Source organism: Micrasema longulum, unplaced genomic scaffold, assembly GCF_059751315.1.
Source record: "Micrasema longulum isolate JH-2025_06_02 unplaced genomic scaffold, ASM5975131v1 h1tg002286l, whole genome shotgun sequence".
Classification (NCBI taxonomy): domain Eukaryota; kingdom Metazoa; phylum Arthropoda; class Insecta; order Trichoptera; family Brachycentridae; genus Micrasema; species Micrasema longulum.
In genome coordinates, this window is record NW_028279442.1 from 92,799 (window position 1) to 119,685 (window position 26,887).

Here is a 26,887-nt window from a genome sequence, read left to right on the forward strand (position 1 = left end):
AACGATACTAATTTAAGTACCTATATCGATAACTTGAATGTACGAGATCGTCTATACATCTATTTGTGTCCTCGTCTCATCCACGCTATTTTAATGATGTTTTTACAGTATTAAATTAAAAAAACTATTAATATTGTCAGACTTACAATTCCGATGTATAATAATGGCATAGGTAGAAACAATTTATAATAATAATAAAATACGCACATCTAGACTTTACCTACGTATTTTTGTTTTAAAATACTGACATATTTTTTTATTGATAAAATACGTCATAAGATTTTAGTTTATAGATTATAGGAAGAAAGATATGGTTGCAATTTTTTTATTTTTTTTATTGAATCATTAAAAAATAAAGTAGAAATACGAAATGAAGAAATTTCTTTTTTATCCCTTTCCTGTTTCTTGATTATTTAAGCCTCAAGTATTTTATCCTATTATATGTTTAAAAAAAAACTTAAACCTCGGAGTAATAATTATCTAGAAGAGCCCTTAAGCTCTATTGTATAGAACAAAAGCGTTCCAAATTAAATTAAAAAAAAAAAAAAAGTTTGGTTTTTAATTAAACAACAAACGTGTAATGGACGGTTTCGGTTAGCGCTTGCAATTTTCAACCCAAGTACCTACGGCCTGTTCTATTGATGTTTTTTGTAATCAATTGGTGGTCAATAATGATATAATGTTTTTTTCTCCGTATGGGCGGCTCTATTATGTTATTACTAAGACTTAAACCTACACGACAATTATTTAGTTTGACAGTAATTTTACTTGTTAAAATCACTTTTCCAGTACATAAAATTCTCAATAAATTAAATATCCCAACTAGAAACCTCAGACATAACTTACTCTTTCATACCGATAACCATAGAACTAACTATGGGTTTCATTCCCCTATGCCCAGAATTCTTAGGTCTGCCAACAAACATACCAGTCTTGATTTCTTTGATAACAAGTTGTCTTCTTTCAAACAATCACTGAATCAAATTCAATTATAAACACATCTCTCCCGCTTCCACCCCCACAAAGTCTACTATAAACAATTGAGTCTTTCTATTTTTTTATAATAATTTTCTGTATAAATGTGTCCATAAAAATGCCCATTGGGCGTATGTATAAATAAATAAATCAATATATGATTTAGGAAAATTTTAGTTTAATAATCCAAAAACCAAATTAATCCTAAATATTTTAAATAATTTAAATTTCAACACAAAATATCTAAATTATTACAAAAACAGTAATTAGCAATATTCATTATTTTTGCAGGGCGTGTACACGTTTCTCATTCGTTTATGTTTTTCTTTTATGGTTATAGAATTTGAATACAATATCTTAAGTCGAGTAGAGGAATACGTTTTTAATTAATTTCTGCGAAAGTATACGTAATACATACATAATATTGTATAAAGTTATTTCACTCCGCTTCACGCATGCCTGAACATATTAATGTGGATAAGATTCCGAAGCCCCCAAACAGTTGTGTTATTTCATGTTGCTTTGTGTCGAGTTAGGCTCACACACTTGCGTCGGTAATCCACCACACAATGGGGACTCCGAGATCAGCTTTTACTCACAAATTAGAGACATGCATTATTCTTGAAGACGGCAAAATGTAGCCCTGAAAACGGGACAAATTCGTTGCCTCGAAACATCCATTTGAAATTATATCTATGTTGCGCTACATCGTAGGCTTAGTGTTAAACATTTATTTACAAACATAGAACTTTTTAGAAGAACATAATTTTCTCTTTCGCTTCAACGATACATATTTTGAGCAATTTTTGCATGTACATTGTACTATTTATTTATTTGTAAACTCCCATAAGGCATTTTTTCCGTTCAGTTTAGCGCCACATATTATATTAGCGTTTATCTTTATATATATATATATATATAATTCCTCTGGACGTGTGATGTGATAACCGATTTGCGTGCGGTTTTCAGAGAAACATAGATCTTTGCGCTGTGCGTGTTCGTAGATATTAAAATCTTCAATCTTATATGTAAAATAGATGTAAGGAGCATAAATGTATTATTCATCGATCTACCAGGGTTGCATTCGAGGAGAATGCATTTACAACAAAAAAAAAGATGTTGTTTTTTTGTGTATAAAAAAGTTTGTTTTTGAATGTTTACAAACAGCATTTGTTTTTTGTAGATATCGATCAGATTCTTTCCTTAAATTCCTTATAATTTTTTTTCTTTATACTGGATTTTTGGTAATACTAAAATAATATTAAATTAAATATATTTAAAAAAATCGTATCCCTACATAAGAACACCCTCCTGTTGGTGAGAAAACCGGAGTTTGACGTTTGCAAAAATAATGCCATATTTGAAAAAATATTTATTTTATGTTTTGGAATTCAACCATAAACAAGTACCAAGGTACCTACTTGAATTCATTATTTGAATACGAAAAAAATTTAGTTTTGGAATTTAATCACAAACAAGTTTCTAGGTACCTACTTATCAATAAAAAAAATTGTGAACGTTAAGGCAGGACAACGTCTGTCGTTTCCGCTAGTTTGTAATACAATTTGGCAATAATTTTTAATAAATTTAAATTCCACTTGCCATTAAAACGGTTTTCAGTGGATTTATCATCGCATACACAAATAACATAATAAATAATACACAAACATAAGTATCAAATCATTTATCAAGTCCCTGGCTGATTCCTTTTTAGAATACAGGACTTCATTATCTATGAGGCCGTATGAAACATATCTAAATAATCACTATTTATTTGCATGCCGCTGCTTGCGTAGCTGTCGAATTTTATAAATAATTAATATTATGAATGTTGCCGACTGCTACGCCCTAAAAAAATTCGGACCTTCGGGCCTCGGTTAGTTTGGATCTCGGACACCTAGAAGTATCGTCCCTTTGGGCCTCACAATTAATGTATTTTTTTGTTCGCAACGATAGAATGTTATTTAATATAATGCTACATAACTAATATTTAGATGTTTTAAATCTCCACGCTACTAATTAGGAAAGTGAGCGATCGAAACTTAGTTGTGAAAAATGTGCCAATCAAAATGTACTTTTATTATTGAATTATATTTACATATACTAAACATAATAGTACCTACCTAAAACCAACTTAAAGTAAAAAAAACATAATTATTTTTTGTGAGCATCACCACATATGATTCGTTTAATTATAAACACCGCACGCGCTTCGTAATTAATTACATAAAAAAATAAAATGACTAATTAGTAAAACGGTCAATACATCCCAATCCAAGACCAACTAATCCAACAACTTTTAAACCTCAAAACTTCGTAGTTTTATACAACTATCGTCTGTCTTTTTGGAGTCAAATCCCGAAGCAGTACAACTGCGGTATAAAGTATAAAATAAACAAATGAAAGCGAACATTAAAAGAAATCATACTCATACACAAAATGGACCTTTTGAATACGTGTCACCATTTATTATGTAGAATAGGCCCGCGTTGTATTACGATTATTATAATATAGATGATGACCGTAAAATTTTAGTCTTGTTGGTCTATGTGGGACACGAAAATGTATAAAACGAACTTATTTATCGTATTTATGACACGGGGCGGGCAAAGAAGACGTGACGCGTATATTTTGACATAAAATTTTGACTTCTTCCTTTTCTATACTTCTTGTCACGCATGCCCTTAGATTATGTAAACTTTAACGTGACTAAATTTAAGGTTTTAATCTTGCAGTCCTTCTTGGTTTACTTTTCCATTCACACTTGCCATATTTGTACGTACTTGCTTCTTCCGACACAATTAGTCACATCAATTGGTTTGACATGACCGAACCATCTTGTAACCCTTTCATTCTTTTGCATTTCCCAAATTAGCATTTTCTTTGAATTTCTTCATTCGTTGCCTTATAATATAACAATTTTCTACGCATCTGTTTAAAATATTACATTTCACCTTGTTTACTTTGCTTTTGAAATGGTTTTAAGTTTTTTTCTTTTACTAAGCTAAAATAAGAATGAGAATTTGTTGGTGAATGAGAAATATAACCCTGGACGAGCGCTTTTGACTCGATGGCTACTTTCTAGGAAAAATCCTGAAAATAAAAATCAAATGGGGATTAATCCGCCTCCCGGTCTACTGTTTAAGGGCGTTTGGCTATTTGGGAAATTTAATGGTTCCTAGAAGAATACCTGAAGAGTTGAACTAGAATAATCATTTTAACTTCATGTATATCGCACCACCAGATATAGGTACACTGGCGTATGTCTAAATGGGCCATTTTGCAGGAGAATGTTGCAAAACAAACTTTTTAACATGTATTAAAGCTCGTCATTTAATTTATATTGACATTATAATTCCCAGTATTAAAAAATATATATTTGCTCATTTGACTCTTATAATATGAGAATAACACCGCAGGATCATAATTACAAACGAATGTTCTTCTCGATGTTTTAAAAGTATTATTTTTAATTAATTTAAAAGAATACTGAAGTTTGTAATCAATATATTGCTCAAAAAATCGAAGACACATGAGTGTTCTTTTAAGAAAGAGAAAAACAATTCAGTTAAACTGCAGACATAACTCAAAACAACCAAATTTAGACTTACAACAGTGTACTTCTGGAGGTGCGATATTACAAATTTTCGAGCAATGATTCGCTGCGATTAGAGTACCAATACAGTGGTGTATGCACCATTAGATGTGGACGAGGGAATAATGATAAGCTCTATGTTTCATAATCCAAATAATACATAATCAAGTAAGTTCAATGTACCTTGGGCCGCGTAGTCGGGTCCGTAGTTTCATCGCCCACGTATTGAGAACTGTCGGAACGATAAAATACATTTTGATTGGCGAGATCGTCAAGTTAGTGTCATCGTGTTTGCAACCGGACATTGTGTTCGCCGGTTCCAAGTCTAATGTCAACAGTTTTTATGATTCCCGACGGACGTGTCATCGTATTAAGGTGTTTTTCCTTATATTCTTCACACAATATGTTTTGCCGACGTATATATAGAAATCTATATTTTTGTTTTCAGGCGTTAGCGTTAGAACGACATGCCTTTATGGCTTTTCGTCAAAATTCAACGAAATGCTAAAGGTGTTAGTTGCAATGTATAAAATTGTATGTCTTTATAGCAAAACCACTTTTAAGTCTAGCTCTTTATATGAAGGACCATTGGCATTGGTATGTATTCGTACATATTATGTGATGCACAAATATACATCATAGATATATGCGCTAGCTATAGAGGGGTCCTATCGTTATTTTGCACAGAAGGACACCATTACATATTTTTGGTTAGCGACAACTTCACTCTGCTGGCACTCACTTTCGTCGATGTGCTTGGCTTTGTTTGTAAATAACTTCGATATTTACTCGTTACAATAAATAAAAATCGACAATGGTGAATTGCAGTATGTTTGGTTGCAGCAGTAGGAGCGTCAAAAGTGTAAAAGGAGTCAATTCTCATGAGCAATTGATTTCGATAGATATTTTCATTTGATTTAAATTGATTTTTGGCATTTATTGTCTTGACATGTTTATTCTACGATTTACTATTAAAAAGTTTGAGTCTGCATCGAATAGAGGTCGATTCAAATTTGACTCAAAAATAGCACCGTTCACCTAGACATCGCATCTAGAATAACGTGTCCAAATTTCAGGCCGCTACGACTCGCCGTTTCGGAGTTTTGACAGACAAACAAACAAACACACGTGCATTTTCAGTATAAAAAATTTTAGAATTCCAGAAAAATTCATTGAAATAACCCTGCAATAATAAATACACAGGTACATATAATTACAATAAGTAATTACAATGCAAATTAATATGAATTTGGCAATTCTCGACCTGAGTACGGCCTATTGTTGTGCTGCGAACAGCTAACTTTATACTTAAAAGTCATAGAATGGATTTTCTACGTTTGGGCTCCTCTATAGCCTGCGCATTATTACTCTGAAGATACATATATACGTTTAGCAAATTCGCTATGAAAAAGAAATCTACTATCGAAAAAATGTTATTTTGAAAGGAAATTTTAATAAACCATAAATAAAACTTTTAAGAGGATGCGCGATGAATTTTCTTCATAAAAACGTATTCCCATATTTTCTTCCGGAGTTATTTTAGTTGGGCATAATCAATACGACGTGCAATCGTCAAACCGCTCTTTCGGAGCATACCTATCCTCTTAAAAATAATGCTACAAGATTCATAGCATTTTGTATTATTTTCACCATTTTTTTTACCATGACAACTTTAAAATAGTTTCGAAACCGTTCAGCAATAAATTTTATTAAATGAAAGAAAAACATAGAGAAAATTATTGCAAACATGAAATATTAAATCAACATAATTATATGTAGTATGCATTAGTTCTTAAATGCGAAAAAACAATATTAAATATTATTATGTTTCAAATCGTATCAGAAAACTAAAGTAGATTATGATTTTATTAAATTATAATGAAATTACTCGTCGATTTTTAGAAGTATGATTTTATTTTATAAATATTTTGGAAAATTAAAAGTAACTGGAACAAACTACTGCTACCAGCTTAGCAATAAAAACTTAACTTTCAAATTAGATTTTTTAAATCCCAAATAATCCTGTTTTCATTTTGGAAGTACAGTCTCAGTAACCTTTTACGAAAATTAGAAACCATAGTAAACTTTGACAGCGCTTATTTTAAATTGGTCCTCGACGCGTATTAGAAAGAGACCGTAAAAAATTTACCGATGTTTGTCGATATAAAAAAAAACTATTTTCTCACACGAAAACTTAAATGATTGTTTGAAATTATAGATGTTAAATGATTGGTACTCCATGTAGAGTACGCACAGCGAGAGAATATTGGTCAGAATAAAGGGTGACGTAACATATTCGTTATTGTTTATGTGTCCGGGTGGACGATGAATCCAGTTCTGAGTGTGAAATAAAACTATTACCCTCGACGAGTGTTTTCGACTCGACAGCTAGGTACCTCAGATAAAAATCCTAAAATAATCAATCGAGGGGAGATAAGTTTGCATCGTAGTTGAGTGGTTAGCGCGTACGCTTACCATGCTTGAGGTCCCAACTTCGATTCCTGGATGTGAAATATTGGCTTTGAATATGGTTCTAGACTTCAATATTCCATTATTCACGGACTCGCGCCTGAAGCATAAGACTAACAACATACATTACCTTCCATGTTACGAAAGCGATCAATATGCGCTACAATTAAAGTGCCCGTGCAGTGCCCTAAGCGTCACGGGGTGCGAAATCAAACGGATCAACACATTCGTAGTACAGTACGCCACAAAACACTATTAGTGTTAAATTTTTTTGCAACAGAGCGGGAAAATATTTTTGAGAAGGGATATGGAAGTCTAGGCATTTACACGGCTTATGACCTGTCTTTGGCTGGTGTAAGTGGCCATTTAACACACTGTAACATTTACCATTCTGCCCATGTTTTAACATCCACATTTCATCAACGCTTCCATCTGTTGACTTTTGTGAAGTAAAAGAGCTGAAACCTTCATAGTGTGGGTGAGATTCATCCGACTGAACTAATTCACCTACTAGGCAACGCTTGAAAACTATTTTTAAATTTTTAGCCCAAATTTTAAAACATTGTTGACTATTTTAGTATTACTTAAAAAGTTTTCTTTAAAAACCAAAGAAAATATTCTAAATTCATGAGCTTCTGAACGTGTCTGTATCTGTATACAAATCTGACACTTATACAACCGTACCAGCGGCAAACTCTACGTTACGATTTTTCGCACTTATTTGCTCATTGGATATCGAATTTTTCTTCGAAGGCAATAGGAAAATTTTATTAAAATTTTTTGTTTTCGATAAAATAAATTAGTATTAAAAACTCGGTGTTTCTTTTGCCGTCTCATTGTGATCGAGGACCCGTTCGCGGTTCCTTATTGTCTGAAAGTCTGAAACCATCGCGTGCGAAAAGGACAACCCTATTCGGTTACGCAAGCGGGAAAGGGACGTGAATATAGGAAATGAGCATGCTACACACACGTGGTTTTCCTGGCACATCTCTCCGTACTCTGAATAACCAGAAATATGTATTTTGGGAACAGTTTTCTCGTCTTTTGAACTTAACATGTGGGGAATGATAAATGACACGTTATTAAATCTGGCACAGAGTATTCAATATTGAGGTATGTATGTATTCCACGCGATTAAATAATCTTTTTTTACACACGTTTTATTTTTGCGCAGCGATTTATACGCCCGCGTAGAGTGGTTTAAAAAATATGTGCTTTCTAATATTAATAGTATTTTTATTTTTATTTTTCAATGTGTTGTATTTAAAAAAAAATATTTTTTATATTTTTTTTATTATTAATGAAACATACAATACATATAGTACATATTATACTCCCAGGAGTAATAAAAAAAACTCATTTGGGACCGTGCATAAAAAGAAAACATTTTTGTGACATATCATACATAGTTAATACATTCTAAATAGTAAGAAAACATTATAAAAGAAACATAAAACACGGTACTTTACACCATCTATATTAATTACATTAATAACTATCACTATCAAAAAGATTTAAGTAGTATTTTTTAATTGCGAAATTTTGGATTTTTTATTCCACTTTTCGTGCTTTTACTTCGTTGAGCGAAACTTAGACACACGAAGATTTCCTGAATAACGCGTATTGTAATTGTGAATATCATTACCAAATGTGTATTTTAAATTTGTGTGAGCAGAAAAGTTTATGATATTTAAAATAGTATTGATTATGTCATTTGATGGGTATTTGTCAGAATAATATTAAATAAATTATCTCGCAAAACACGGATTTGTTAAGCAAGTCGGGACGTGGAAATAATGATAAATGGTGTTATATGTATTTTTTTCATGTTTAATAATTTAACAAATAAAGACAGCAAATTCAACCAAATTTGGAATTAATTATCTTCAGTACATTGCTTTCACACACATTTCGTCGCGTTGAATAAACAAGGTTCTATGTAGATCTAAATTTGTTGCAACAGAAGGATAGCTTTTTGAGAAGAGAATGAAATATGGAAGTCTAGGAATTTCTATGTAGATTTAAATAGATTTCTTAGATTACAGAACATTTGTAGGCGGTTTTTTTTTCAACATGAAAATTTTAAATGAAGACATTTTTTCATCTAATATTCTATGATTAATATTGTCTTAATAAACCTCATGATATTTAAGGATTGACTTCGTTTTTCTTTAAAATTTTGAAGCAAATAGAACCGATATTTAAATATAATAAAAGTTCTGTGATAAAAAAATCTTAGATAGAACCTTGTTTCCCCAACGAGACGATTTTTCAACCCTTTACCTCTCGATGCTAAAAATCCAATCTATGATAAGTATCAATCATTTGAATTCAAATAATATTTTAAAGTAATTTTGCATTTTTAAGTAGTTTTAGCCTTAAAATGTTTTCTTAATTTAATATTTATTCTTGTGATATTTTATGCGTCTTACCTTTTATTGCAGTTTATATATCTATAGGTGAAGGGAACAATCACATAAGTCAAAATGACCTTTTCAGGAGACAAGTTTTCTGTGTCTCAAACATTGCGGGAATCAAATCTACCATTGAAAAAATATCATTTTTTTCTCCATACTTATAGGAACTCGATTATTGCCAATAATCAAGAACACATAGCTAGGTGATAACTCTTCAATGTTACGTTTCAAGGAGTAAAGGTAGAAAAGGTTCTTCTTGAGAAAACTTTTTTTTAAACAAAAAAAAATATTTTGTATAATAAAGTACATTGATCATGTTTTCCTTAATAATTTTTTTGGACTTATGTGTTTTGGAATACGCGTGTAACATTGTTGCATACCACGAGATGAGCCAATAAAAAAAACATGTGAAAAGTTGACTTATGTTATTGTTCCCCCGCCCATAGGTATTATGTATGTATGAGGGTTTTTTGTGTAAGTTTATTTTTTTTTATTATTAAGAAAAACAACAACAATACAGAAAAAAATATGTGCATTTTAAGAAAAACATAAAATAAAGCCTATTAAGTTTTTCACATAAATTCAATTATAAAAATCCAGTTTAGTAAGATATCAATACATACCTACAACATATTGTTTTTTATTAAGAGATGTTTCTTGAACAAACATATTCTAAATATACATTGTTTTAAATTATTCATTATGCAGTAAAAAAGTTGTTTAAGCTCCAAAAAAGTATGCAGTTTAAGAAAGAGGTTTGCCTTTAGCTTCCATATAACTTATAGGCACATATATTATTACTTTTAATCAATGTTAAATTATGCATGCAAAACATCACACTTTTGTTCCATAAATTCACAACAGTGACTGCAAACATCTTGGTATTACGTGAACGGGGTAAAACCACTAATTTATTTTTATCACTTGTTTTCTTGGTAAACTTATCAATTTGTGTTTATTTTTGTAGCTTGATAAAATCAAATATCACATTCAACGCAGCAAATCCAGTTCTAAGTCTCATTTAACACGCGTTTAATGTATTTTGAATAGTAATGCGTGTGTTAATCCAGAAAACTGACTGATGTTTTCTTTTTTGACAAATTACTTGATAATTAATGATTTTGATAAAAACGTTGGTAAAATTTGGTTAACTTTTTTTTTGCATTATTTGACAATGAGCGATTCCAGGACTGGTAAATCGGTTACATATTCAACTTACGTACTTTTAAAAATATTTTTATAAGTACTCTTTTCCCGACAAATGGTATATAAGTTAAAATTATTGTAAATGATTTATCAGTCCTGAAGATGCCTACATCGGTGAAAGCGCTTGTTGGTCAAATAAAACAAAACCGAGGAGTTTTATTGATACTTTCTGTCACAACATCATGAACATTCATATTTAGTAAATTAAATGCAAATAAACATAGCTTTACCAAATTAATTATATTTATGACCCCATGGATCAATATTTGGCCAAAGCATATTGACAAATAATAAAAATATAGATTTCTTGTTTGTGAACATCGAAAATAAAACTGCAATGTCTTCCTTAAAACGGTTTGCTCTAGTAAAATTATACCTCAAATCAAATTATATAATGTTTTGTACAAATAATAGATAAAATAGCACAAAATTAACAATCGGAACCTTCACATACGAACAGCTTTCCTTTTTATTGAAAAAGCTTTAATAATTTTATAATCTGACAAAGTAAGTTATAATGATCATTAAATAGTTTTATAAATCTCTACTTTTGTTTTGTAATAATTTTATAAATGGTTGAATACTTACATGCTCTTGAAATTTATTATTTTTATATTAACCTGTTTTTAGTCTATAGAAATATCGCCCCTTCGGGCCTCACAATTTATTTTTTGTTTTTCGGATAAATTAAAATGTTATAAAGAAGAAAATGTCACTCAAAGTAATGCTACCAAAATCACACGAAATAAATAAATGTATGAATGTATTAAATTTACATTAAAAAATGTATTTCTTTGTAATATTAGATACTTTTTTTCTGAATAAACTAAAAAAAGTATTCGATATCATTGCGAAATGTTCAGTTATTAATCGATTAAAATTGTATAGTGAATAATCTGTAATTAAAAATAATAACAGTCAGGTCTTGGCGACTGTAAAATGCTAGTAAATTTGGCCAATTGGGCCTCGTCTAATCTGCCCTACGAACCTCAGTTGATCGGGCCTTGGTTAATAAGGATTTCGGATGCGCTATAAAAGTTATCCATAATACAAATTTAAATCAGGATTATTTTACGAGAAGGGCGGTATATAAGTTATCCATAATAGTATTAATAAAATATGTATTTTGTTATGAGATTAGTTTTTATAATATTTAAGTCGGTACATGTATATAAAAACGATTAATTCGACGCATTAAAAAACACAAAAATAATTATATAAAATGTTATATATATTTGTATTTCCTATCCGCAATACCATAATATAATCTGAAAGGTTTCTGGCGGTTTTTTATGATCGAATATTTTTGCATTAGAAAAAAGAGAACTTCCTTAAGAAGGGAATTTGAAAGTCTACGCATTTACGGGTTGCATGACATGTCGTTGGCTGGTTTAAGTGATTGCGCTGTTTGACATTCACAATTCTGCCTGTGTTTGATTATCCATATTTATTCTGTTTTACCATCTGTTGATTTTTATGAAGGACATTCATGCATTTCTTATGTATTTTTCTCTTCTTTACAGCTATGAGAGAGTGTTCCATGGAGTCTCTCCCGCTCACCCCCCTGGCCCGAGCGGTGCCCCCCGCCGCGTCCCCTCCGCCCCCCGTCCCCCGCAGCAGCCCCTGCTTCCTGGCGCCCGTCACGGACCTTCAGTATGACCAGCACAGCTCAGAAGAGGAATTGGAGGTAACCTCAAATATAGCCCATTCAAATCTTTAATACCATATCCTTTATGTGTGCGTAATAATAAACGTATATATCTGTTTATTTTTTGTAACAAAAGATATATCTGCGTACTTGTGATTTACCCAGATATTTCAAGTTTGGGGCCATTTTCAACGTGTTGTAAATAACTCACTATTACCAATTTTATTTTCCTTATTTTTTAATGATATAACAAGCATACTTCGCAATATTTAATTTCTCACGTTTGCTGATGACATCGAGATATGCAAAACCATTTAAACTATTGATGATTGTTATGTTCTTTAAGCAAACCTATAGTCCTTAAAATGTAACATGATTAGAATGACAGTTGTCAGAAAAAGTGACGACATAACTTTGTAGTAACGTCAAAGGAGTTATTTATATTGACACACGAAAAATCATTTGTATCTGGCGTGTTAATTTATTTTTTTATTACAATGCTTGAAACATAAATCAACATTACTATATAAAATCAGCTTTAAAAAAAAAAAAAAAACTTAAACAAACCTAATAATTAACGACGTTCTTACAAGGTTACATCATTTTGCAAAAACGTTAGAGATGGGACAAATTGATCAACGTAAATTGATCGAATAAAAATATTATTCGTTTGATGTTGTTCATGAAAAAAGTATAAATGTCTCATTTTTAGTGAACAATTATGTTAAACACACTATAAAAGGCTTGTTTATTCGTTTTTTATATCGATTTTCGGAAACAGAGTTTCACGATTGCATGAAATAACTGATAAAATCGATTTGATCAGTGATCAGTAATTTCCCATCACTAATGAAATTAGTTTGACAGCTGTCATTCTAATCAAGCTATATTTTAAGGACTATAAATAAATTATTCAAATGGTGTTTGTTGAAACAACTAATTGGACCTAAATATTAGCTAATGTTAATTCATAAGTTTTTGCAAGAAAAAAACATCCTTTTTTTATTATAGTATGGTATAAATGACCACGTTTTTACAAAGAGTATCTAAAATGAAGAATCTAGGTATTGTATTTGATAAAACATTGTCATTTATATCTCATATGAAAGATATAATAAATAGAGCAATAAAATCGTTTGGATATATTTTAAGAACGGTCCAAGATTTTTAATCAGTATTATCTTTCAAGACTTAGTATGTATCACTACTTGTCAGGAGCATACTTGAATACAATGTAAGTATCTGAGCCGTGATTATGATATGAAGCTAAGGACGTCATACCTTTACCACGACGGTATAGTTGAAGCTAAATTCTCACGAGCGATTACGAAGATACACTACCGACCCCCCACCTTTAAGTTTTGGGTAGGTAAATCAATGTGTTATAAGAAGCGTACGTCACGGTACACATATCTACGCGCTAAAGTGACATAGCTTCATTATGACGTCATAGTTGAAGGTAAATTCTCCCAAGCGATTACGAAGATTACACTACCGACCCCCCACTTTCAAGTTTTTGTGATCTGTTTATACTGACGGTCTAGTACCCCTCGATTCGCATATCTACGCATTAAACGTGAAAAATTGGTCTCACCGAGCATTTTTCCCTTTCATTACGATTTATTTAAATTTGTATACGTTTTGAGGTTGGCACAATTATTCTCAAAGGCCTATTAAAAATATAAGAGAGAGATAAGTGAATTTTGAATTCGAATTAAATTCTGACATAACTATCAGTTTTGAAAACGAACGCCTAGATGCGTGGCTAGATTCTGCCCTATTAACATATAAGAGCATCTAGGCATAAACATGTTGCTACTAAAAAAATCAATTTAGTTTTTTTTTAATCTGTTTTATTAAGTGTATTTTCTGAGCGTACGTATTGAGACGTTAAAGAAGCCGGCTTTGTAATCGCTCAATAGTAATACAGACGATCGTTAAGCATACCGTCTTCATAATTGTCAAAAGTCATTTAAAATTCATGTTCAAGCAAGCATTTTTTGGTTGAATCGGGATTTATTGGAGTTTATAAATCGGCACTTTTTATCACAGACGCCTATTTAAAATATAAATAAGAACTCATTTAAATTATAATGAATTAAGGAACGCAGACTTAATTTTCGGGGTCATTCATTGGTTGGATTCGATCATATATGACGTCGAGATGACAAATCGGTAGAACATACCGAGGTAGATAGAGATAGTACAGAAGTTAAGTATACCGTCTCGATATGTACAGATGAAGTTAGCGTTCATAATCGCTGCACTGGAGCCCATTTTACGGAGTTCATTCGTTAAAACTTAAGAGAGCGCAGAGGAAATTTTTACGCTTTATCAATTACAAGCTTTCTATTCCTATTGAATTTTTAAACTACAACTTTTTAATGAATACACTTGATTTGGAAAGTTTATCCAGAAGACGGAAACTGAGTAATTTAATGTTTCTCTTTAAGATAGTAAATGGCATTTGAACTCTCCTGTCTCGCTAAATATGATTCAATTCCGAATATCTGTTATGACTACTAGACGTTAAGTGCCATTTTATATAGAAATTGCTGCGACACATATGCTATTAATTTCCCTATTCTAAGATTGCACAGTCTACAATAGGGAACCATATCAGTTGCATTGTCATTTTTTACATTTACTAGCCAAATCAAGTTCAAACTTTCTATTAAAGAAATAGTTTAGGATTCTGACTGCTGTTTAAATATTTATGTTCATTTGTAAAAAGAGAAAAAAATGTGTATTAATATATAATCATTTATATACTTATGACATTTTTTTTTTTACTTATTTTTTTAAAAAGGTTTATGATTATATGTTATTTTTAAAATTGTTTTAAACCCCTGCGCTTTTTTTATTTAATTTTTTTTTTTTTATTTATTTTTTTTTTTTTATTTTTATACGCCTCCACTCGTTTGCGAGTGATTTTGGCTTTTAGAAACAAGAATAAGAAATTTAAAGAATATACGCTTCAGTGAACGACAAAAAAACCCATACCCACGAAAAAATATAATATAATGTGAGATAGTTCAAATCAGTATGAAAGAGTTATGTGACAATAAAATATTATTACCGTCTAAATTAAACGTAAACATAACATGAAATTTTGGGCCAAAAGTAAAGAGGGACATTCAATTAGACTTATTTTTTAAATTTGGCAAATAATATTTAACAAATTCAAATATTTTTATTATTCGTCCTTAAGAATTTATTCAGAAGTAACTAAGTATCCAAATCATTCTGGGCGAATAAAAATTTTACGTTAAGAGGGAACGTATTATATTCTTCACAAGTATTTTGAAGGAATTCGCTTCTTTCGTAGAGGGGACAGTAAAAAAACAGATCTAATGTCTCATCGTCATTTTCACAAAGACACATTGCCGAAGTAAAGACACCTATTCTCGATAAATGCGAGGCAACGAGACAATGTCCTATTCTCATTCTTGATATTAAAGAGATGTTCAATTTTGATTGCTTTTCGATTTCAAACCATGGTGTAATGGGGATGGAGCATTGAAAACTCTTATAAAACAACCCAGTGGAGGAACCCTGCGCTTTTAGCACGAGACAGTTTGCATTCTACCTAGGGCGTTCAATATCAAGATATTGCAACAATACTAACAAATTAAGAATTTATGATTTTTGCCATTTTTTTCTAATTTACTGCGGTCTCTTTATTTTTAATCGTAGAGTGGGGTATTGTAGAGTAGGGTTCGAACCACGGACCTCTGATCCGTGAGTCCGCAACACTAGCCACGGAAACAAAGCTCGGTTTTCTGATGAACAATTATATTGTGCCTTACACAAAAGAAATTTGTATGTTAACTTGGTTCTCCGACAGGCACTTGTAGGTTCAAAACCGCGTATGTGCCAAAAAAATGAAATACGTTTTTTTGGCGTTTTCAATCGAATGGGACAAGCCGCTTTGATTGGTATATTTTAATTTTGAAACCGATCATTACACTGCTTGGATTCGATTAAATTCAGTACGGTGAATGAATCTGCCGTACTAAACGAAATAAAGCAACATCGCGTACATCCCTAAATCCAATACAGCGGATGAGACGTACTCGGTGAATTTTTTATTTTTTTTATTTATAATTTACATACAATATTACATTTTAGTTATTTTAAAACATTTTTAAATTATTTTTTTTTACAGGACTCACCAAGCCAATGAATATGGCTTGTCGGTAAAGATCCTTTACAATTAATCATATGATAGTCCTACATGGTTGTATAATAATAATTACTACTAACTTAAATATAGGGAGGGAAAAAAAGTACACGTAATTTATGCTCTCAAAAAAATATTTAGAAGATGTAAAAAAAAAGCAAAAAATAAGTGAATGATAACGCTATTTTAAGATTTAAAAAAAATACAGAACCGGAGTACAAAAATTTTAAACAGAAGTGTGTACATATTTAACAGGCACAAAGCATTTTATTAAAAACATTATTTATTAACATATCCATATATATATCTATATCTAAGTCTATATCTATATATCATCCTCACCCATATCCATACATATTTATACCCGTACATGCACACATACATATCTATACATACATATATACACATATATACACATACATACATACATACATACATACATACATACATACATACATACATACATATGAACATACATATACACACATAAACATCCATGAGAATATTACTTAGTTATAAATTCTATTTTATATATATCTATATTTACAAATATTCAATTTTTTAAATATATAAACTCCTGATCGAATAGCCAGTCTATTATTTTGCCCTTGTCACTTTTGGTAGTGCCATTTCTCAGATTGTTTGGTAACAAATTAAACATAACTGGAACCACATATTTTAAAGTTTTTGTCCCATATTTGTTGCTTGTCTTTGGAATCACTAAACCTTCATTTTGTGTGAATCTTGTGTTATAACCATGTTCCAATAAATTGTTGAATTTATCACTTTTTATTTGTTCCAAAATGATACAGAGCCACAGAATTCCTCGAACCGGCAGCGCCTTAATAGATTTATATAGTACACATTTGTTACTCCTCATTTTGTAAATATCATTAGAGACTATTTTTTTAACGATGGAACACTGTAAACTCTGTATAATTTTTATGTTTGTGATTGTTGAGTGACCCCATGCTTTGATACCATATCTTAGAATAGCCTCCACCAAGGAAAAATAAATAATTCTGAGTGTAATTTTAGGCAGAATAAACGATAACTTATATAAAGTACTAACTAGAGTCCGCAATCGATCACAAAGGTTAGATATTTGACAATTCCATTTAAAATTGACATCTATATATATATATTTCTAAATATTTATATTGACTTTCAAATTGAATAACATCTCGATTTGCTCAAAGTCAATACCGCGAATACGATACGTAACTGGCAGTTTAACTGCCACAATTAACTTCGCTTAGACGCATACGATAGTAAAAATAGATTTTCCAATATTGATTTATTTACATGCATAAGTTTATTGTACATTGTTTGAGACATAAGTCCCAACTCCGTGGGACTAAAAGTCCTGTGTTGAGATGGGACTAGCAATTAGTTGACACAGACAAATGAGTATATCACCACAAATATAGGATCAGAAACATTAAAAATATGTTTTCTAAAAATACGTTTCTATATGGCACATCAATATGGTAAACAGTAAACTCACGGAAAGTCATCAAGGAGTTTCCTACTCAAATCCCTCCTACTAAGGAAAATCCGGTCCTTAACTACTTTCTTGAAAATAGTTTTTGTCCTCGAGAGCTTAATACGCTCTTCCAAAATATTGAAAACTCTCGGTGCGATAAATAAGAGATGTCTCTAAGCACAAGTCTTACGGGTTTTGGGTATGACATAATATAAATCAACAACACAAAATACTGCATTTAATTAATCTGTTAATGAATCGTAAGGTTTTTTGTCCCTCCTGAACATTTTGACAAATGTTTCATCCGTGGTTAAACTTACATAGACGATAGGCCTTACAAACAAACATATTGACTTTCATCTTCATTTTCCTTAGTTTAATAGATATTCAATTTGCCATCTGCATTCCCATTCAACAATGAAATATTGCAATTCAAACAACCCTTAAAATCAACATTTAGTGAGAGAAGTCATCGAGTCGAAAATACTTGTCTGGGTTCTCGTACTATTTCACGTACAGAATTTGCCATAGAAAAAGCTAAAATTTAGTCGATTTATGTAAATATATTTTATGTTAGTGAACTAGAAAGTGTGTTACTGGTATAACATGGAATTTCTAGCTAGACAGGTCCAGAAATGAAAACTTTATCTATCTAAAGATAATTCAGAATTTATCAACATAGTTGGACATTTTTTTAGTAGTAATAGATGTTTAGATTTTTTAGACCTTATGGACCTTGTTGCTAGTACGAACGAAAACAGAGGTTTTCTTATTAGGATTATAGACTCAACCCTCTAGGGAGTTAATTCAGATTGACAGATATTTAAACTCTTCCTTTACTGTGCCAAAAAAATTCTCGCGTTCCGGTGCGTTAGTTGATGCTCGCAGCGCGGGCGAGAGGACCACCCTTAACGATGCCCGGAAGCTACTGGCGTCTGGCAGTGTAGTGTACTGACTCTTGGTTATTAGCCTGCGTGACGTGTACGATTGTCTCTCGCTCTTGAATGTACCTGTAGCATCGAAAGAAAGACGTCAAGACGAAGAAAGAGTCTTTTAACAATCGTTTATTCAATAATATTTTACTTCAAACGCCGCGACTTGTGATATATTGGTTGTATTGGTGATTTATCTCCGATTTCCGATATTTAATGCTTTTTCTGAATCCAATAAGTATTTATTTTCTAATAATACCCATATTTTTCAAAACGATACGTAAAAGCAATACTGAGGAATATAAAAATTATTTATCCAGTATTTATTGATTATATTTATGTAGATATTAAAGTAACAGTTTTGCTTTTATGACGCAATGTGTACTAGCTAAACATCACTGAGAAGGGAGGGCTAACAGATATGTAAAACTTTGTTAATATTCCCATATCAAAAACTTTCCCCTTCATCCGTCAGTAATCGATTTATTTGTTTTTATCAAATGGTTTTATTGACTTTGTGCACACTGTTCCATATTTAGTAAACGTTAAAAAAACTTACATTGGTAAATCACAGAAAAGAAACAGAAATAAGGCAAGGTTACATTACTCTCGAGTGTTGTGGGGTGGTGTGTTGGGGAGCCATCCGGCGCGTATCGCTTATAAGAATATTGTGTGGGTAGAATTACATTGCTATCGTGTGTTGTGCCGAGGCGCCTCGCCAACACACCACTCCACAACACACGAGAACAATGTACGAAGTGTATTCAGAAAATAACGGGAATTTTTAAATTTCGCGGGTTTGGAGAGTCCGATTGTAATTTTTTTCAAAATTTTAGCATACTTCAGGGGCATGTATACCAACATAATAAAAATGACAATTGGACTCTCCGAACCCGCGAAATTAAAAAAATTCCGATATTTTCTGAACACGCCTTGTAATCCTACCTTTACACTCTGGTTCGGGAACATACAATTTTAACTATTGCGATTTCGCTAGGAATCGAACCCAAAACTCGCGCGCGCGAGACAAGCATCTTAGCCAAAATGTACACTACTCGTAAATAACTTGTGATGAAATAATGGGAATCGAGTTGTGGTAAATTCTCGGGTTTGAACCTCGGACCTTTAATACGTGGGTCCACAACACTACCACGAAACCACAACCCGCTTCAAAATTAATGAAAAAACACAAGATAATATATACGAGTATATTAAATATTGATGTGTTCATATGTTGATGTTTCCCCGAAAAATTACAATTTCGAACAAACTCTACGTTTTAAAACACCTTATTCCTAAAGGTAATCATCTTATTTGCCTGTAATTTACGATCAAGAGTAACATGTTCTATATTTTTTCATTTTCAGCATAATTCAATTCCTGTAGAATTTTTTCAGAATCTTTCAGCACTGAAAATTCTATTTTTTTCCCAATTTCAACTTGGTGCCTTATTTCATGAACCGAACATTTTTTATGGTCTCGAATTTCAGAAATGTTCCGCATTATTTAGGTGGCTCTATTCGGGATCGTATTTTGAGATGTTTCTCTTAGGAATAATTTATTTCTGCTCTTTATTTTCTGGTATTGTCAGGCTATACCACTTCTGTCTAATCTGAATAACCGATTATGTGTAACGAATACCTTTTAAACAATAAAAATCCCGAGTATTAAACATTATCATAATTATTTCCTTATTTGCAGTGGTGCATAGAGCGCTACATTGGCACGTCATTATTCTCGTATCTTCAACATATTATATCATCTCGATTATTTAATACACGAAGGCAAGATGATAAATCGCTTCAGATGATACAGTGAAACATTACAGTTTTATAAGCTAAATCACGCTTTCAAACAAGTGCCCTTGCTGGGAATAGAGAATAATGGGAAAATGCCCTAATCAGTACATCACAAGGCCAACTATTTTCCTCTGATTCTCTTTTTCAGGATTTTTACCTTAGAATAGCCATCGAGTCGAAAACATATCTGCCTAGGGTTCTGGTTTTATTGCATACTCAGAATGACTAAGATGCTTGACTCACGCACGGACAATTCCGGGTTCGATTTCCTGTGAGAACAAAAAAAATACCGTTTTTTTTTTTAAACCTGGGTGTTGTGTGCTGTAATTCACATCTGTGATTGGGCCTCCTGGCCTGTCAAGGTGTAAAACAAATATAAAAAAACAATATTCTTTGTTTCGCAGAAACACGCGGAAATCAAAATTATATAATAAGATGTTAAAAATACCGAATTCGCATCCGTTATTCCTTTAAAAACGTAATCAGAACTATCTTTTCTTATCATTTTTATTGCCATCTTACTATAAATGCTTTGATATTTATTTTCATAAATAGTGTAGTATAAATATAAGTATTATTTTTTATATTATGTTGTGACAATTAATTTATTTATTTATAGAACAAAATAATTATTCTTTAATTAAAAATTAAGGGAAAACTACTGTAGGTATATACAATTATTTGATTTGGAGTAGACGCCATAATATTAAATTATTACGTTTTAAAGAGAACAAAGATCGTACTAATAATTATGCGAAAATATTTCCAGGATCAAAAGGCGTCTAAGTCGAATTTTAGTTTCAGAAAATTAATACATATTTGATTTAATAACTCGAAAGGTCTTAATGAAACTTACGGAATGTATATCATCTTCCATACAATAATTAGCTGGAACAATATATTACATTTTTAGATTTTGCACGAATTCAATATATTATAACATAATATAAGTATATTTATTACATTGGATATCGTATTTAAATATTGGATCAGTAAATAATTGTCACATTAAAAAAATAATTTCTTTCTCCAAAACGTTGGCGTTGGTGGAAATCTAAAATACTGTAGGTCACAAGGTTAATTCTGTTGCTTGGATCTATAAGGGCTAATGTCGTAAATCCAGATATTTAGCATTACCTTTCCGCACTTAATAGAGCATAGGACACTGCATTGGTTCACCAATCGCATTGTATCTTGATTTTTTAAAAATACATCAAGGTAAGATGATCAGTCTTACGCTTCAGGTCAACCATGTCGGAAACCGAACCATCACTAAGAACTAATCGTAATATTACAGTATGGCAATAATTTCGCCATTTTGTGGCGTTATTTATTTATTTATTTTGTTCATTAACGCCCAAAAGGCATTTACAAAAAATAAAAATGAAATACATGCTAACATACTAAATAATAAACACAGAATATGCAGAAAAAATATGTGAAATTAGTTAAAAAGGATATGATAAAAAGTTTTACAAAGTAAAAAAAAAAACAATAATAACAAAGGTATGCAAGAAAAAACAGTAAGCATATAAACAAAAAATGCAAAGATATAAGCTTATGAAATAAATTCTGTAAAGCAAACAATAAATAAAGTGTTATGGTAAGCAAGAAATACATTTTAAGTTAAATTAATAAACAAGCAAGCATATATTATCACGAAAAAATAAGAAATAAAAATATGTATCTATGAAATGCGTATTTGGCAATACTACAATGCAATTTGATATAATAGTAAAAAATAAAAAACAAGTATAAGGTAATAAAAAATATGAACATGTTGTAGTGAACTTTGATAGCAAATATGAATAAAAAACATTACAACACATGCAAGTGTGTATAAAATAGTTCAATATAAAAGAGTCCCTCGGGTAGCTTATTTTTTCAATATTATTTTTGTTAATCATCATACGGATTTGATTTTTTGCATTACCCTTCAATACTAAGAATGTATCAAAATAATTCAAATATTTTTCTGAAGAATTCTTTCAATAATCATTTCACATTTGTCTTTGCTTTTTCCCCCGTGCAAACCGCAAACATTTCAATTTTTTAATCGTTGATACGTTGGTCAGTTTTCACCCGTGTTTCTCGCTATTTGGTCGCTTATTTCCAGCAATAACCTAAACAATCCGGATTTCTTGCGTTAGATTTTTACATCCTTTCCTCCCCCCCTAACTCCCCGCTGTACCTCCTCGCTAACGGATTGCGTGACTGTATATCAGTGTTATTCAACGTCTAGCAGCAAAAAAAACTCTATGTCATATTGTAGCACCACTCGCAACAGTAGTTTTTAAAAAATGTATTCATTTCGCAGAAATCTCGAAATATTATGAAACAGTTTTATAAACACTACCATGACAATCATATGGACATGTTTTTTTTATTTTTAATTGTAGTTATAGCATTTAAGCTGGTTCATTCCTGGTACCCGCCTCATGATCTCGGGATTTTTTTCTATGCTCGGGCTCAGAAAGGTTAACAACAAGAAATACGGTTTGTTTTCAGCTTTTTTCCTCTTATACATAAATTTACATTTCGTGCTTTGCAGCATATAACATTTACTTGTGTATAAATGTAATGTGTATATGTGTTTATTAATATACATGTGTGTACGTATGTGCACGCATATGTTTATGAATACATTACAAGTGCCCCGACTCAACACAGATTTTCTAGCCATTAGGCATGTCGTGGAATAAATCGTTTTTGTAAATATGAACTTCTTTGACTGCCCGTTTTTTGTACACAAATAGAGTAAATGGGCAAACTAGAAATTATTCATTCATATTTTATGTGTGGCATTAAGATATAAAATATGGTCAAAGCATTTCTCCGAGAAGTATTCCCAACAAACCGCTCGAAAGCAATTTGCTTTGTCGCTCCTTCCTATTTTTGCATTATTGATTGGTCGGAAACTGTCTGCCACGCGAAATAATAACATGGACAACTGTATTATTCTATCTAGGTACGGGGACTTAACCAATTCAGTATAATGGAGAAGGCGGGAGGCAATACGATTGTTGTACGCTTCGAAGGAGATTTTTTAGATATAAACTTGATGGGTATTATGCCTTACAGATACGCGTTTCAAATTATTGATTGAGGTTGCCTACTGTAATAGTCATTATTTTAATGTCCAAGATAGATAGTTTTACCCACCAGTCACCGAGACTGTACTAAACTTAGTATTACTCTGACGTGATGGGTATTTTCTCTAAAACTAAAGAAAATAATTATCTTCTATTGCGTTGTATTACAGTATTCAGTTTTATACTTGTGACAGTTGGATTGTAAAGGTTCCTTCTTGTATTACTTTGGCTGTGGATTGTGATGAAAGGCGTTGCTTCTCTGTAGAGATTTATTCTTGGAAGAGATAATTTTAAATCAAGAGGGCTCCGGTACTGCAGGGACGATGAACGAGACTGTTGTTTTGGGAGCTAGGCAGGCAAAGCAAAGAACAAAGAAGAGAGCCTATTTCACTGCCTTTCTAATAACCTTTGTGGGTAGCTATATTTTTTGGACATATTTCCAGGGGAACTCTGATAGATTGGAGAAAAATATCCTCCTGAAAAGTGTCGAAATGACACGGTCGCGAGGACGTCAATCGACAAGATGAAGCGGCTTGGTCACCGAATTATCAGAATTATCACCGACAAATACCTATAGAAGAGCACTATACCGTTTCGGGTAGAGGGAGACTGTCCACAAATAAGTCATGCCTGGAGTCAGGCGTGATTACCACTCTCAGACATGAGCACATGAGGCACGGATTGAAGAGAGAGAGATATATAAACTAAAATATGCTTTCAATACATTGGAACCTACCCACAGAGAAACCCACAATCAAAATAAAAATGTTACTCTGGCATATAAAGAAAAATCTTTTTTTTAATTGTTTTTTTTTCGTTTTACATTGTTTAATAATTCGTTAAATATATTTAACGGTTATTTGCATGATAAGATTTTAGTTTATACAAGATTTTTCATAAAATTATTAAGAAAACTCTTTTCTTGAATAATGTGTGAATTTTAAGAAAACTAACTCCAGATATCAAAATCACTCGCAAACGAGTGGAGGCGTATAAAAAAAAAAAAAAAAAAAAACTCCAGATATACATAGTTCAAATTAATATACTTGATTATTTTTGTAGGTAGGTAGTGCAGCAGATAGCGGTGAGACATTGTGTAGATTTATATACTATTATCGTGTTGTCTAGATGTTTATTAAAATGGATTTTTATGTCAAAATTTTCATTTTCGGTCTTTTTTTAAAAAAGATAACCCGCTAAGCCTCTATTTAGAGGCTTGTCAGCAGGTAGCAAAGAGGGGATACGGAAGGAGGTTTTGAAAAATACACGACAACACCCAGACCAATTGAGAAAAACATATTTTTTGACGTTTCAGGTAATCAATAGCACACCCAAAGAGATGTTCCGGAAGTACCTGGGAGGAGTGGCCCGCGGGGCTGCGCCGGGCGGCAGGGGCGGACGGGGGAGGCTCGGAGGGCCCCCGCGGCCCGCGTCCGCAGCGCCGCCCGAGAAGCGCAAGTGGTCGCAGACGCAGTGCCAGTCCGCGGGGCCCGCCGGGGCTGGTTCGCCGCCCGCGCCGCCCGCTAACGACGAGAACGCCGCCTACAACTCGCCGCACAGCTCGGACGAGGAGGCGCTGCGCTCGCCGGACGCGCTGCCCGCGCCCGTGCGCTTCCGCACGTCGCCGCCCGTGGAGGCGCTGAAGCCGCGGCGCGCGGAGGGCGCACGCCACCGCGGCGCGCCGCTGGCCGCGCTGGGCGGGCGCGCGTGCTCGTGCTGCGTGCCCGCGCCCGCGCCCACCGCGCCGCCGCCGCCGCCGCCCGCGCCCGAGCTTTTTCCCTACGAGGTGTCCCCCCGCAAGCGCTCCCGCCACTCCTCCCGCCGGCAGGTCCAGCGGCCGTGTCTGGATTTCGATAAAATGCAACAGGTAAGACCTCCGTCTAATTTAATTCAATTCAATTTCAGTGCAGAAATATACCGTTTATTGTCAAACGTAGGTACATTTTTGTAAATTATTTTTTTTATATTTTCAATATAAACAGATGTACCGGTTATAATGTTTATACTCTGAAAACAAAAACGATAATAAAATAATGATTTAAGGTGTAATTCAGCAAAAACACACACATTAAAAACATGCCAATTTCGTCATACCTATGTATATATTTTAGTATTTATATTTATTGTTATGCAAACAGCGCTGGTATAATATTATAATGCATATAAATGATTACAAAAAAAAACATAACTCTAACTCAGCATTAATTACGTAGGTTTACAACAGAATATAATATAATACAAATTTCTAACAAGAACAAGATATAACGAGAATAGGTATCTACTGATATATAGTATTTATTCAAGGAAAAAGCATACTTAAAACACGTACATTTTTTAGATATTCGCTGATTCAATTCCACGTGCATAATTGAGGACCGTTTTTTCAAAACTCGACATTCGCTTAGTACGTAATTTTTCAGGAGAGGAATTTTTTGCAATTCGCGTCAAATCGCGTAAACAATCTTTGTTTAAAAACAAATTACGCCTTACAACTAAGCCTGAAGGTATTCTAATTTATAATTTATGTACAGTTTATACCTTTGTTTTATATTTCATTAGCACATATTACGTAAACGTTAAGACTTTGATATTTTTTCAGGTAATCGATGCGTGTCGATTAAATTTATGCATAATGTTAAAATAAATAGATTAATATATATTTTTAAAAACCTTAATCGCCATGATGGGCCAATATCGTATTTCTAAAAAACGATCCTCAATTTATAACCTTCAATTTATTATTTATAGCATTGTTTTTCAACCCGTGGGTCGCGACCCCCTGAGGGGTCGCGGAGCCTCTGTAGGGGGGGTCGCGAGAGGTCGAGAAAACTTCAGTTTTTTATACAACATATAATTTGTGAGACTTAAATAAAAAGTCGATAAGAGTTAAAATTATTATATTTAACAAAATTTCCCTATAATCAATCATACAAGTCAGAAAAATGCTAGTTCAAAACATGTTATTACAAAGAAAATAAATATTAAAAATGTGTTTAAATAGAAAATAATTACATCTGTGCTTGCTTATCTTCGCTTGAGTTTGTTCAATTAATTTCTCCCATCGTGGATCCGTTTTTGCCACATT

At 32.4% G+C, this 26,887-nt stretch overlaps 1 protein-coding gene across 1 annotated transcript in view; it reads left to right on the forward strand.

The window, feature by feature from the left end:
• Positions 1–25,706, forward strand: part of Reph (Regulator of eph expression) — a gene marked incomplete at its 3' end in the record, with an annotated part of 94,959 nt that extends 69,253 nt beyond the window's left edge. The window contains exons 3-4 of the mRNA XM_088239866.1: positions 12,186–12,349; positions 25,118–25,706. Coding sequence (XP_088095992.1) covers positions 12,186–12,349; positions 25,118–25,706 — 753 coding nt within the window. The remainder of the gene's footprint in view (positions 1–12,185; positions 12,350–25,117) is intronic.
• Between the last annotated feature and the right edge of the window lie 1,181 nt (positions 25,707–26,887).